The sequence below is a fragment of the Drosophila grimshawi genome, unplaced genomic scaffold (assembly GCF_018153295.1).
Source record: "Drosophila grimshawi isolate 15287-2541.00 unplaced genomic scaffold, ASM1815329v1 contig_44, whole genome shotgun sequence".
Taxonomy (NCBI): Eukaryota; Metazoa; Arthropoda; class Insecta; order Diptera; family Drosophilidae; genus Drosophila; species Drosophila grimshawi.
Genome location: NW_025063240.1, coordinates 22,041,648 through 22,056,661, shown reverse-complemented (window position 1 = coordinate 22,056,661; position 15,014 = coordinate 22,041,648). Strand labels below are relative to the sequence as shown.

The window sequence follows — 15,014 nt, the reverse complement described above, 5'->3', positions numbered from 1 at the left end:
ATAAATTAGCGCACAACACGGCGTATGATTAATGTGCTTATTGAAATGACAATGCGACTAAAGTAGCACTGTGTGTGTGAGATTGTGTGTATTTGCGTGTGTGTGTGTGGGCGTGGCATGCAGCACGACGGGTCAACAACACTTACAATTTACAATCAGCTGGGGAGCAGCAACAGCAGCAGCAGCAGCAACCAAAGACTAAGCATAAATTGCTCGCTTTTGCCCCGCAACCAAACCAAATAAGTCACAAACAGAAGCAGGCGAAACACTTCAAGTAGAAATAGCATGAGGACGTAGGTGAAGATGTATACATGTATACACTTGCGGTCAAAATAATAGAAGCGCTGCTTCTCAAAGCATTTCATAGAAATATGATAATTTCAATATGAATGGAAATGTTTTAAAATACTATTATTTTTCCATTCACCCATCTTATCCAGTTCTTAGAAACATTATTAGCCGCAGGGAAAGCTGAGAAACATTCACTTTTAATATATATTAATACTAATAAAAATAAATACAAAATACTTATAAAAATTATTAAATTTAATATCTTCAGTATAGGTTGCTTGCATTTAAAATAAGTTTTCATATTTTTTTTTAACATTTTCCAAATCACCACTATTTTTTTGACCGCGGCTGTATATATATACATAAGTTTATTTACTTATGGTAGTGGGTGTTTTTGCCTGCAGTTATAATGGTGTATTCAACACTTTTGTGTTATTTGATCTCTTGCAAATTAGGTTGCTGAACTAGAATCATAATAAGCACATTTTTGATAATGCGCTGTGTGCAAATCTACTCTTATCATTATGTCAACGACATATATTATATGGCAATCCATATTTTTTATAATCCACTGTGTGTAATCTACTGTCATGATTATGTCAACTACATTATATAATAAGACGCTTTTAAATGAATTATAGATATCCGTCGGAACAGCTGTTCGTGTGATTAGAAATACCTATCTTATAGAAAAAGAAGAGTGCTCGACTGGGAGATGCCTTGAAGATTTCATTACTATCGTTAATATACTTTATAGTTTCGATGATGCTTGCTTGATTTCAGAATACCCTTTGAAGCATTTTTAATGAGTTCAGTTTACAAAAGGACCAGTGTTGACAAGTTGATGCCCAATTATCGATAGCATTGTACAACAGTTGAATGAAATGAATTTTTATCTAGATAAATGTAAGGAATATATAGAGATGCCGAAACCACTGGCAAAAAGGAATCTATTCAACGAACTGAAATCTATATTTAAAGCTTGAACTTTGAACGCAGCTATTTGGCTTGATTGTCGATTCCAACGAAAAAGTTAAATCTAAATACGCAACGCAATTCGCAGTTGAGCGAAGAAAAGAGGAGATTCTTGGGATGGATGGAATTTTACCTTGAAGCCACTGTTACTGGGCTGGCGAAAGAAGCGAAAGGAGCTGGGCGTATCGATGGTGTGCTGGCGCGAGAGGACGCCATGGCCACTGACGCTGGACTGGCGGAACCAGGGCAGCGAGATTTTGCGACGACTCTTGCGCTGCTGCTGCTGCTGTTGCTGCTGGGCATTGGTGGCGACTGTGGGAAAGGTGAAGGGTGAGCGTGACAAGGGCTCAGCGGTGGCGGCACCATTTTTGGCCCCATTCTTGGCACCCGCTGCCAGCAACTTGGGAGATGTGCTATCATCCTCCTCCAAAGTGCACAATGGCGTATTCTGTGCCGAATCTGCCAGCGATGGCGATGGCGACGGATCCCCAATGGCAATCGGTGCACTCAGTGGTGGCAATGTTAACGGTGTATTTGGCAGCGACACAAATCCCGCTGGATGTTCATTGGCTGCTGCAGCTGCTGCCACTTCTGCCGTTGCATTGGCCTCGCTGCACTTGAGCCGCTCGAGAGGCGCCGCCTTTTTGTGGCCTGCCACATCGGCAACATCCACGCTGTTGATGCGCTCCGTTAGAAATTTCTTCACGCTTTTCATTGCGATTGTATTGCGTTTTCTTTATTTATATTTATTTTTAATTTAAATTTAAGATTTATTTTCCTTATGCATTTGGTCTTGCTTTATTTCCTATATTTATTTAATTAATGCAATTGGTCCCCAAAAATATAGCTGCAAGTATTTTGGTTTGTTTATTTGATTGCTTTTGGTTCTCCAGAGAGATTTTCTCAATATTTATTTGTTGCATTTGGTCCTCATTTAAGCTGCAAGCATTCCAATGAAGCTCTTAAGATTTTATTTATTTATGGGGTTGCTTTTCTTCTCGAGAGTTTTTGCATTTGGTGTCTGCAAAGTTGTATTTTAAATTTTAAATATGTTTCCCGTTTGATTTTACACTTTATTTTATTTGGGGCTTTCGGTTTTTTATATTTATTTTCAGCATTTGGACTTTTATAAAAGGGTTTGCTTTTGTTTTTATTTATTTTTTAATATTTTCGCTTTACACAGCTTAGTTATTTTTAAAAGCGTTGGATTTTGTTATCAATAAATCTGCGCACAAATCGATAAATTGTCAGTCAGCAGCCAGCAATGTTTTATTTTTAAACTTTAGCTCTGTGCAAAAGCCACAAAAAAGGCAACAAAAAAAACCTCTAAATACAAATTACAAAGCAACCAGAGGGGTGTCTTTCTGTGTGTGTGTGTGTGTGTGTGTGTGTGTGTAGGGGTGTGTGCGTGAATTTGATTGGATTTGTGGAATACATAAGCTGAATGGAGCCAGAGAGTCGCTTTGTCATTTTGAGCGCCTGCTGCTGCTGCCGCTGGCCTGTCAAATCTGACATTGCAATTTGTATCTATTACGATTGCGTTTTATCGACAGTTTTTGTGGCTCCACTTCTCTATTTCTGTCTCTCTCTCTCTCTCCCTCTCCCTCCTACCTCTCCCTCTCTCTTTATCTGTCTCTCTTCTGTTTTACGTGGAGCACTTTCAATTAGCACCACAATATGGCTTTTACTATTGTTACTTTTGTCTGTCTATTGTGGTCAGATGCTGTCAAACCGAGATGATTTTAGCGTTGCAAATTTGTCTAACTTATTGGTACTGCTACTGCTGTGTATCGCTGTAAGACACAATAACCAGGTTGTCAAGCAACGAAACGAATTAAGATCCCTATTCTGGTATGTAATAATAAATGTAGTAATTTCGATATTTAGCAAAACTCTTTTACGATATTCGTTTACTTATTGGTAGCTTGATATTTACGGTACGCTATCGTCCATCTATATATCAGCTGACCACAGACACGTACACCTATATACTAAGTTGTTCTTTTTTTGGCACAATTAATATCGGTTTCGGCATTGGCATTCTAAATAATTTCGAATTTACTTTCCGATTTCAATTTCAATACTGAATTTCAATCGGTAAACATGCGATTCTGATTTAGCCAGATAAAAACAAATGAAAACTGGCGCTATGCCGTGCCACTAAGATATTTCGATTATAAACAATATTAGTGCCGTTTACAGTTCCAGTTCTGAATTTCAACGAATAACGACGTAATTGAGGAATGTTTTAGCTTTAGCTAAACTTATTTGATTTATGTATTTTATTTTTATTAATTGTATCCATTTTTTTTTGTTTTCTATTGATTTTTTTACTAATGCTTCTATTGTCAGATAAAAAGCTGCTTGCGCATTTAGCTAACCAAAAATTAATCTTGAATTTTCATAAGCAGCCGCACGATTTTGTTTAGAGGGTGTGTGGTTGTATGTGTGTGTGTGTGTGTTTGTATGTAAGTGTTTGTTATTATTACACTTTTGTGCTGCCCTGCCTCTGTCGCCGTCGCCGTGTGTTTTTCAGAATTGTGGCAGGTGCGGCACAACGCTCGCCACTTGGCTAACAGCTTTTCGAACTGAACCCAACTGCAATTATGTTTCAATAATTTACGGCCAACGAAATAATAAATGAAACAAAAAATAAATAAAAAAAATAGAAGAGAGATGCCCACACAACGTAGACAGGAAAAAATAGTTTAATGCCAAACTGCGTGCGTAAAAGCAACCCAAACAAATACATAGAAAATGTGAAAAGCCAGATAGATAAAGTTAATACCCTTTCAGAAAGTCAAAAAAAATACAGTGACTAGTTCTTTAGAAAAACTTAAGCTATCAAGATCAAGTCAGAATGCGCTAGTCGAGAGAGCGCGACTTGAAGTTACCCTGCAAACCGCTGTTAAAGTCATAGGTCAGAAAAAGTACTTTCCAAAATCTGTGTTTGAAAATATAATCAGAGATTAATATTGAAGGTTGAAGTATAATAATATATCTGGTTGAAGGGATAACTCTCTAAAATGGTATATTTTATTGGTATCGCTAATCGATTTGATCGAAGAAGCGAAATTTATCGATAAAATAAAATTAGTTTGATCTGCCTATGGCCTACGACTCATTCCAAATTAGAAGTCTCTAGCTCTTATAGTCTCTGAGAAGGACCTGTTCAGACAGATTGATATGCTTAAGTCTCCTCGACTGTTCATGCTGATATATATAGGTGTATAAATATGCTTTATAACGTCGTAGCTGTTTCCTCTGCCTGTTACACTAGCACTACATGATTATACCCTTCCCGCCCCATTTTTAATGGCATAATTTCTTGGCCCTCTCCTTCTATAGACAATTTTCATTCAACTAAATATACAAATTCCTAAGCAGCAGCCATTTAACAAAAGCACATTGTTTATACAAAAATAGCAACAAAAATAGCGAGCAGAAATTTTATTTTAGATTTCTAGTTGATTTACAGTCAGATAGCGGACTAATCAAACCCAAACACGAAAACTTGAACAGGCAAATAAATAAAGACTGACAACGCAGTGTTTGCTATCTACAAAAAACTAGAACAAATATGCCACAAGAATTGTTAGAAAGGGTATTTAAAATGAAAACAAATGAAAGGTTAACTAACGTGAACGCGTGAAAATTGGCATATGTTTGCCGGGAAATTTTTCTGAGGCCATTTTGCAAAAAGAAAAACGCAAATGTGAACAGCTGTTCGCTAAGTGGCAAGGGAGGAGGGAAGGGAGGGGCAAGGGGTGCTGATGCTACAGCAGATACTACATATAGCGTAAACTGATGAGTTTTTGTGGCTCAATCACAGCCAATGGCATTAAAAACTTTGCCACACACAAAAACCCAAAAGCGACCCTAAAAAAGATCCCCCCGAAAAAGTAGGAGAAGAAGCAGCAGAAGCTGAATGATATCTCGTGACATATTCTGTCGTCTGTCTGCCGGGCGTTGACAAACGGTCTCAGTTCTCAGCTGCCACACACCCCCTGCCACGCCCACGTGGCAAGCTGAAAGCAGAGAGAGAGGGAGTGAGAGGGAGAGAGAGGGATTCGCAGGCAACTCAACTCAACTGCTAATACTTTCATTACATTCACTCTCCAAAGCCAACTTAATTCAATTTGTGCAAATGAATGCGCACATCAGCGGGGTTGAGGGGGAGTACGAGCAGAAGGGGAAGTAGGGGAGAGGGAGGCAGCATAGCTGTTGTTGCCTCGATTTCAAATTAAGTTTATAATGTCCAAGCGGAACTTGACAAAAAAAAAAAAGAAAAGAAATGCAGAAAAACAAGACAGATTTAATAGGCATCAATCCTAAAGCATTTTAAAAAGTTTCGTTTGCGTTTTAACTTGGCTGTCAAATCGAATCATGGTTCAGCTTCGGTTTCGCATTAAAGGTTCTGAATTGGTTCAAAATCCGGTTCGGTATTTGGTTGCGTAATGGTTAATAGTACCATACTATATGAACTAATAATATGGCTTCCTATTTGAAAACATTTTATAAAGTTTCGACTGCAATTTGAGCAATATTCTATTCAGTTACAGAATTAAAGGTTCTTAATTGGTTCCTGTATGATATTAAATAGTAATATTTGTTTCTAGTACTGGTTATGTTCACGCCTTGAAAGTTTGAGCTTTAATAATCATATCCCATCTTTTTTTAATGGATACTAATTAGTAATTATATAGCAATGATACAGCAAATAGTTTCATTATGGGAAAAGATGATAAGCACAACATGAATTGGTAAATGTCATGCTGCGGTTTCGAATTGACAGTCTGATTTCTTATAAATTGATTACCACCTCCTTTTAATAGATACTTTTACTAATATAAACAATGAGACAGCAAATGATTCTTATAAGAGAGTTTAGAATTAAATATAAACAATGAGGCAGCAAATAATTCTTTGAAGAAAGTTTAAAAGATATCTCCAATCTTCTTTAATTAAAATAAAATAAGGAAATCTTCATTTGTATTGCTTATAGATAAGTTTACCTATTTTTGTTGCCTTGTTTAAGTTTTATTTCATTTAAATTCATTCAAAATATTCATCTATAGTATATCACTTGAAATATGCCTTTGAATAGAAATTAACCGAACCCATTGGAGACAACAACAATAAATTGCAATGCAGCCACAACTAAAGCAACAAAAACCACAACAACTACAATAATAATAATAATGGCCAAGACATGTCGCGTCGTGGCAACAACAAGCCAAACAACAACAGACAAACACAAATGCAAAAGCAACAACAATGATAAACACAATTTGAATTGTGTGTGTTTAAAATGCAATAGGCTAAGCGTGCTATTAATTCTATTGACAACAGCAAGAAGAAGAAAACCAGACACGATATGCTGCACGCCACACAATTAAGAGGTAGAATATATGTAGACTATGAGATACACTGCTTTGTGGCAAGATAGTGTTGAAAATGCAAAACAATTATTTGATAAGAAAGAGAATTTATGAAGACGAAGCACAGCTAGATTGCAAGGGAGTGTAGCGGATATATGAAGACTATGGACGCTCTATGTGTTGCACATACAAAACCATTAATAGATAAGATGGAGGATTTATATGGAGACAATGGGATAAACAGAAATGTGGCAAGAGATTTTCGCAGAAGGATCACTTTTAATGGCGGAAGAATTTATTAAGATAATGATTATATGAGAGATAATGAGATAATAATATATAAGAACGAGGACATATACACAATGGCTATAGCATGCTCGGCTATGCTGCAACAGAGTGTTGCAGGCACAGAAAAGATTGAGCATTTATGTGGACAATGGGATACACAGCCATGTTGAGCATATGTAATGACTAGCAGATACACTGTCATATTGCAAGAGATTGTTGCACATGGCTAACCCCATAAGAGGAACGATATATAAAGACTATGAGATGCACTGATATGTTGCAAGCGTGTGTGGTGTATACGTAAGAACTATAGAATACACAAGCATGTTGCAAGAGAGGATATATGAAGGCTATGAGATGCCCATAAATGTTACAAAGAGTGTTGCAAATGCAAGACTTTTAATAAGAATCTCAACAGATTTTCACAGACTCCAGTTGAATACTAAACCTAAATACAAAAATACAATTTTCTGTCAAATTTCAAATTCATTCATTCATTCCAATAACATTTTTTCTAGATGTATTCATTATCTCAAATTTTATGCATTCCTAGAAGTAGTTCTAAAGATGTTATAAATCTACATTTATATCCACATTTGTCTTAAGCAGCAACAATTTTTAAGACGCTTTCGCTCGAAATCAAATTTCGCATAAGTTAAAATAAATAATAATAATAAAAAACACTGCTGTAAATCAAAAAGATATTTCTGCGGAACAGGCAAATGCCACAAAAGCCGTGTACTTAGCCATGTCGTACACGATGATTATTAGCTAATAGAATTGTTGTACTTTTGCTAGCACACACACACATCTAAACACACCTACACACGCACATACACACACAACGATCGTAGTGCAGTTGACAGCGCCACTTGTCGCTGATGGCATTTTTTGAGTACTACCAAAAACCAAAAAAAAAGTGTCGCCAGTCTGTGGTCTATTTGCCTCCCACTCGCACTCCCCCGCACCCGCTCTCTGTGGGTAACCCAAAAAGAAGACAACAGCTAGAGATAGAGATAGATAAGAGATAGAGATAGAAAGAGGGTGGAGGGGAGGTGGAATAAAAGTGCTACTCAAGTAGCTAAAGGCGTGAAAAAGGTCAAAGGCAGCACAAATTGTGGGAGTAAGAGGGGTGCGTAGGGGTGTCAGTGGTGTGGACGGCAGGGGGGTTGGTGTCTGCCGCAGGGTTTAAGCTGCAGACATTTTTATAAGCAGCAGATTTCCATTTTTTTTTTGTGTTTTGTATGTGTTATTTTTATGGGTTGTTTTTTTGTGAGGGTTTTTTTTGGCATAAAGGTTTTAGCGCAAAAATGAGCTTTGCTTTTAGTTGCGAGGCAGCAGCTATTTATCATATACATATATATATATATATATATATAAGCTATATATATATATAGCCTTATGCGCTGACTGTTGACATTGCTGCACACATTTAGCTATTTATATACTTTATTTATTTTCGCTTAAATTCGCGCCTTGTCTTCGATTTTTGATTTATAAAATTTTACTTTATTTCATTCTTTTTTTTTTGTTATTTTAGCATTGAACAATTTAATGTTTTATGGCTGAATTTCTGATTAAAAACAGCTGGCAAATTTATTGCATTTATTTTAATACTTTACTTTTGTTGTGTATACGCTGGAATAGTTTTTATCTTTAACGCTTATCAGCTGATTAAAAATCAATTTGGCTTCCCAATTTAGAATTAATTATGACTTTTATTGTTGTTGATTTGCGCTTGAAAATTTGAGAGCCAAAAATCGCACAAAACACACACGGTTTAAAAGGGAAATTCGGTGGAGAGAGAGGGAATTTTTTGAACAGCACTGATTTTTTTATGCTAGTGACAGAGTTTAGCAGTTAAGCGAATAACGGTATATGATGGGCACGACTGCGACGGCGACTGCGACTGCAACGGCTGGCGTTTCGTTGACCGGACGGCGCGCATCTGCAGGCAGGCAGGCAGCTGCTGCTGCTCCTGCGAAGCTTAAGGAAAAGAGACAGCAAAGACAGTAAAAGATGACAGCGGACAGTGTTTATGACGACCGACGAGCGACGACCGACGAGCGACGACTGCGACGACGATGAACCTATTGGCTTTAACTCTACGAATCAACTGGAGCAGCAAAACGCCAGCCGCATCCGCTCTACGTAACGAAGCCGACGACGACAACAACAATAACAAAGGAGCAAACGCAGCGCAAGCTGCGACAACAACAAACAGCGAGTCTGTGTTTGTGTGTGAACCGCCAAAAAAGAAAAGCTCACAACGAAGAGAGAGCGCGAGCAACGAGAGAGCGCGCAAAGAGAGTTCAAGTGGCAATCTGCCAATTAGCGGCAGCGTTGCGTATACTCAACGTAAAAGCTTTTTTTTCAGCTGAGCTCTCTCTCACACTCTCACATGTGCCTTGAGCACATAAAAGTATTGCCAAATTTAGAAAAAGTAAAACAGTTCTGCAGAGGATCTGAACAGCAGCTAGGAAAGTATATTGCTTTTTTTTTATTTATAAAACATAATTAATAAATATACTTATTTTGTTTTTTAATTTTAAATCTAAGCTCTTAATAAGCTGCAAATAAATCTCAGCCATTGAGAAAAATCTAAGGCAACACTAAATCCACTGATATACAATTTATAAGGCTCACACACACATTCACATACATGTATGTGCAGCCGCGAGGAAAATCTCATTAAGTTCTGCTATGAATTTTAAACATATTGCAGACAAGCCGAACCGCAAAAACTAGTTCAGTGGCAACAACGCCAGCAGCAACAACGGTAGCCAATAGTATCTCAGCAGCAGGAGTAGCAGCATCCTCAACAATAAAGCTCAAAACATTGACAGTCAGAGAGAGAGTGGTTAAGAGAAAGAGCGCCGTAGTGAAAGCAAATGCGAATGACATACGCGCTTTTTATGTGAGGTAGGACCATAAAATACAGAAGCTTTTCTTTTATTCAAAAACAAAAAAGCTTCAAGTGCTTCACAGCATAAGCTTTGAAGGGGCAACTGTTAAGGCCAGCCGCAGAAATGTAAGTTGTTAAGAGGAGCAACATTTACATAGCACTAACAGCTGATGATAATGCTTACAAAAAGTTTAACAGAAATTTGGCACTGTTTACCAGCATTTAAGAACAGACGAAACTGCTAAGATGAAAGGTGCAATGGTTAGCTCATTTAAAAATCGAGAACGGAACTTAGATTTAAACCCCTTTAAAAAATGTTATACCTAATATATACAGTACATCGCACTGCAACCGGCTTAGTGATATAATATAACAACTTGTAACTTCAACGTTAACAGACCGCGCAGCTGTAAACACGAAGCAGCGAATGTAACTGTTAACTTTAAAATAGCAGCTGTTAAGACAAACTCTAACTGAAACGCCAGCTATTAACTTTCAAACTAACTTATTAGAGCTATATTTTTAATTACAAATAAAAAACTTACCTTATTATCACTGTCTGTGGTATTGCCCGAGCCAAAGCTGGCCAGAGAGCAACGATCGTGATCATTCTCCGTGAGTGGTTCATCCAGATCACGCGATGAGCGCTGCGAGGAGCCCGATTTCTTCGCCGGCGACTTTGGCAGGGTCAACGAGGTGCCCGAGAAGCAGGTTTCCTGCATGACCTCACGCAGTTTCTTAACCCAAATCTGCAAGAAGATTCCACAGGGATTAAGCAAGAAATTAATGTAATTAGAGAGTTAGGACTGATTACCTGTTTGGTTTCCAGGCTGTTCGCCTTGAGCACAATGCGACAATCGGAGAGCATCGGGGAACGACCCGTCCACACGGCAAACTTGGTCTCATCGCCCTCGATGTGCTCCGTGATGCCCATGTCTGTGGTCATCAGTTTGCTCTTGAACTGATATTTAACCACATTCGATTCCTTCACCTCCTTCGCGAACAGCAGATACAATTCGAAGAGGAAAACGCGTCGTTCGCGACCCTTGCGTATAATCTGTTTGGTGTCCCAGGCCTGGAAGGCATCCTGGAGCACAACTTCGCCCAGTTTATCGATGGACACATCACAGTTCTCGAGCAACGACAGATGCATTGCATCGTTGGCCTTCTTCGGCACATTGAGCATGACTTCGAGACCCTCTTTGATCTCACCGTGGCTGCCCTCGCAACACGACAACAGATCCTTGAGCAGCAATTGATATTTGGTGATCCGTTGCACTGGTTTGATGAGATAAGCGGGCAGTGGATGCTCCACTTCGAGGCGTCGCTGCAGCTCCTCAAAATAATTGCCAGCATGCTGCACTAGTAGATTATTCGATGTCGGTTTGTTCTTGCAATAATGCACATACATATCAAATTTGACGGCCCACGTCACAAAACAATGACCCACATCCTCGGGCATTGTTTCATATTTCTCCAGCTCGCGCAAGAAGATCTTCTGATGGAAATGATGTATTTCCCGTATATTACCAAAGATGATGTCCTCTTGGCCGAGCAGAGGAGAGGGCACATTGCGACCGCTGCGAAACTCTTCGAGGAAACATTTGATGCACGTGGCCAAATCATTGACATAGGCCCGTTCCGTCTGCATCAGCTCGGCCATGATGAACTCTTTTCGCCGTGCCGACTTACGTTTCTCCTCGTTGATCTCTTTGCTGGCCGCCGAACTGGCCGAGGTCGTTAGCTTGGCCTCCAGCGTGGGATCTGAGTGACGATCGGTGCTGTTGCTGCTGCTGACGCCGGGAGTGCTGCTGGAACTGTTTGCATCCGCATCGGGTTGCATCATCATCAGATGCAAGGGCTGCTTGGCCATGCCCAACGATTTCTCCAGCTGCTCACAGTAGCTATCCATGCGATTGCTAAAATCCTTATAGCGTTGATCGACAGAGGCCACCCACTGTTTGATGGAACTGGCATGGGCATGCCCCTTCTCCACCAGACTATCGGCGAGTTGGATGAGCAGCTTGACCCGTTCTCTTGTCTCTTTCGCTGTGCTGCGAAATTCATTGTGCTCCTTGAGCAACGATTCGGTTTCCTCACGCGAGATGCCGACGAGATTCGTGCGCGAGGAGAGATAACCCTCGCCGGTATTGTGTATCCATTCGATGGCCTGTTTAGCGCTCCTCTCGAACAGCACAAATTGCTGGCATTGGTCCAGTGACTTTTTGCGCAACGTCCAAAACTCGAGCACTTGATACTCCTGGGTGAGCAATTTATCCAGTTTGGTCTTCACATGCTCTTCACAATTGCCCTGGGTGTATTGGTAATACTGTTGCGAACGATTCGCATACTTGAGGAATGTCTCCGCAGTGCGACGCGCCAAGGAGCACGCCTTGAGGAATGCCTCCTTCTGTTCCTGATGCTTGGAGATTAGTTGCACAATGGTTTGTGCTTTGTCACTACTGCCACCGCCACCGCACCAATCGTCCTCGCGCCGATACTCACGCTCCAGGCTATCGAGCACCGAGCACACCTGCTCCGCCGTCTTGTAGAAGTTGATGGATGCGGTGACCAGCTTGTGACGCTCCTCGGCATACGTTACCAGTTGTTGCCACTTCTTGGTCACATCATCGCTGATCTCACGTATCGATTTGGGGTCGTAGTGATTGGCATTGATTAAGGCATCCGCACGATATTTAACCTGCACAGCCGACGTGTGCGTCTTCTCAATGGCAATCTATGGAGCGGATTGGAGTTTAGTGTTGTATAATTTCTTTATTCTATATACTATATACAATTGCGAATAATAACAATTGCAAGAGGAAACAAACTGAACGATGAAGACTAAGACTACTGTACTAAAAAGATGTTTTAATAATCAACGTTAAAAAATTATTAGTTTTCTCATCTGTAAAGTTGTTATAACTTCATTTCGCAACTGTATTATGGTAAACTAAAATAAAGTCCGAAATGCTCACCTGAAACTGTTCGTGTTCCTTGCGCAACTGTTCCGCCTCCTGGACACTGTTGGGCGTGACAAAGGTGGCGACGAGCATCGCTTCGCCGTTGCGTATCCACGAGATCACCTGATTGGCATCGTTCTGGAATTGACAGAGTTGCACAGCCTGCTCCAACTTGGCCCGCTTCGCCTCGGACAGTTCCTCCAGATCGATTTCGCGCTCCCGCAAAAAGTCGAGCAAATATTCGATGCGTGCTTGGGCCGTATGTGTGGCATCCGCCATCGAGATGAAGCCGGCATTCTCGAACAGCTGCAACAGATCCTGACCCTGTTGCAGTATCTCATACGTGGCATTCTGTATGTCCGTCACGGACTCGTTGTGCATGCGTATTAGTTGCTCAGCTTTTTGGTAGTCACGCGAGAGATCCGCATGCTGCAGCTCCTCCGACCAGATCTCCAACTGCGAGGACAGTTCCATGGCATCCCGTTCAAAGTAGCGCAAACGCAGGATGAGATCGGCACGAAATTTACGCGCTGACCAAAGCTCCTCCACTTCGATCTTCTGTTTGTTCAGCTTGGCCAGCGTTGCCTCGAGCGCGGCCAGCGAGCCCGTATTGTCCACATACTCCAGCGAGCGCATCTCCTGAAGCAACGCCTCGCCCTGAGCTATAATCGCTATGCACATGTTGACGGTGCTCTCCTGTTGATCGCGATACTGTTGCAGCAATCGTTCGATTCCCTCGAGATTCTCCTGCGAGAGTCGCGTCTCATCCGTGCTCACATCCGTGCGCAGAGATTCAATCCAGGCACTCACCTCCTTTTCATGGGTATAAAATATAACAGCCATCTCCAGGCGGCGACGACGCTGCTCCACTCGCTCCGCAAAACTTGCCACCTGCAGCTCCAGTTCGCGTGCCACCGAATAGATCTCATTGGGATCGGCTTCACCGCTGCGTGCCAGCTCCTCCGCCGCCGAGAGCAATTTCTCGGCATTGCTATACGTATTTTGGGCAACATTCTCGAAATGTTCGTGCGATTTTTGATAGACACGCGCCTTTTGCAGATTCCGTCCAATGCCAGTGTTTTTGCGGAGAAAGACTTCACCATGATTCTTAAGCCAATCGAGGACCTGCTTAACATCCTCCTGGAAGAGACGCAAGGCGAGCGTCTGATGCAGCCGTATCTTCTCCTGATGCCATTTGGCCTCCAGTTTGCGATGATGGCCCAATATTTGGTGTATGACGACAAGGACATGACTGGCGCCCTCGCTATAATCCGCAGCCGGATTTTGTCTCTCATATTTGTTATAGTTACTATTACTATTACTATTACTGCCACTGCTACTGTTACTGTTGTTGCTATTGTTCTTGCGATAATCGGGCACACCGGGTGGCGGCGACTGATTGCACACCTGTACCAGATGATCCAGCTGATAGAGCAGCTTTTTGCTCGTCGAATGCACCTCGGTGTACGCCTGACACATCGCCTCGTACAGCGATTGATGTGTCCTTATTGCCGTCTCCAGGCTCTGGATGTCGGAGGGCAGCGGTTGCGATGCTTGACAGGCGGCTGCCCAACTGGCGACACTGTTGCAATATTGTTCGGCTTTGTGATGGAAGAGTACACTCAACTGGAGCACTGCCGTCCGCTCATCTAGCCCCGCACCGAAATCCTTCCAGGTGCGATCGAGTCGTTGTGCCAGTGTCTTTATATGCTGGGCCGCATAATGTTGACTCTCGATGAGGCGAGCAGCCACAGCCAAAATTCGATCAATATTCACATTCACATTCATTGAGGCAACGGCGAATTTTTGATGCTCATCCTGTAGGGATTTGGCGCCGGAATAATTGTGTCCGATTTCGACGTAGCTCATTTGGAATACATCTCGATTGTGCAGTATCCAATCGAACATCTTTTCGCAATCCTGCTCGAAGAGGCGCCACTGAAAACACTGATCCAGCTTGACCTTCTTATGCTGCCAGAGCATCAGCAGTCGGTCCTGGCCGGAGTGGATGAGGTCGATTTGACGGAGTGCCTTGTTAATGGCCGCCGACATATCCGGATTGTTGCTGCTACCGGTTGCAGCGAGACGGGCAGCTTGTTGCTGCTGCTGCTGTCCGGCGGATGAGGTGCCCGAATCGGCGCAATCTGTTGTACCTGAGTTGCCTCCAGCGCACTGCAAGCATAAAAGATTAGTTAGTAAATGTTTATCACT

At 41.5% G+C, this 15,014-nt stretch overlaps 1 protein-coding gene across 3 annotated transcripts in view; it reads right to left on the bottom strand.

The window, feature by feature from the left end:
* The window catches only part of LOC6558485 (triple functional domain protein), a 49,747-nt gene that overhangs the window by 28,586 nt on the left and 6,147 nt on the right, over positions 1–15,014 (bottom strand). The window contains exons 4-6 of one of the 3 annotated variants that reach the window (XM_032743316.1): positions 12,819–14,975; positions 10,655–12,577; positions 10,386–10,589 (exon numbers count right to left, since the gene is read on the bottom strand). In XM_032743316.1, coding sequence (XP_032599207.1) covers positions 10,386–10,589; positions 10,655–12,577; positions 12,819–14,975 — 4,284 coding nt within the window. Of the gene's footprint in view, positions 1–1,399; positions 2,492–8,557; positions 9,008–10,385; positions 10,590–10,654; positions 12,578–12,818; positions 14,976–15,014 lie in introns of those variants that run through there. The other 2 variants (XM_032743317.1, XM_032743318.1) reach the window with 2 other exon arrangements.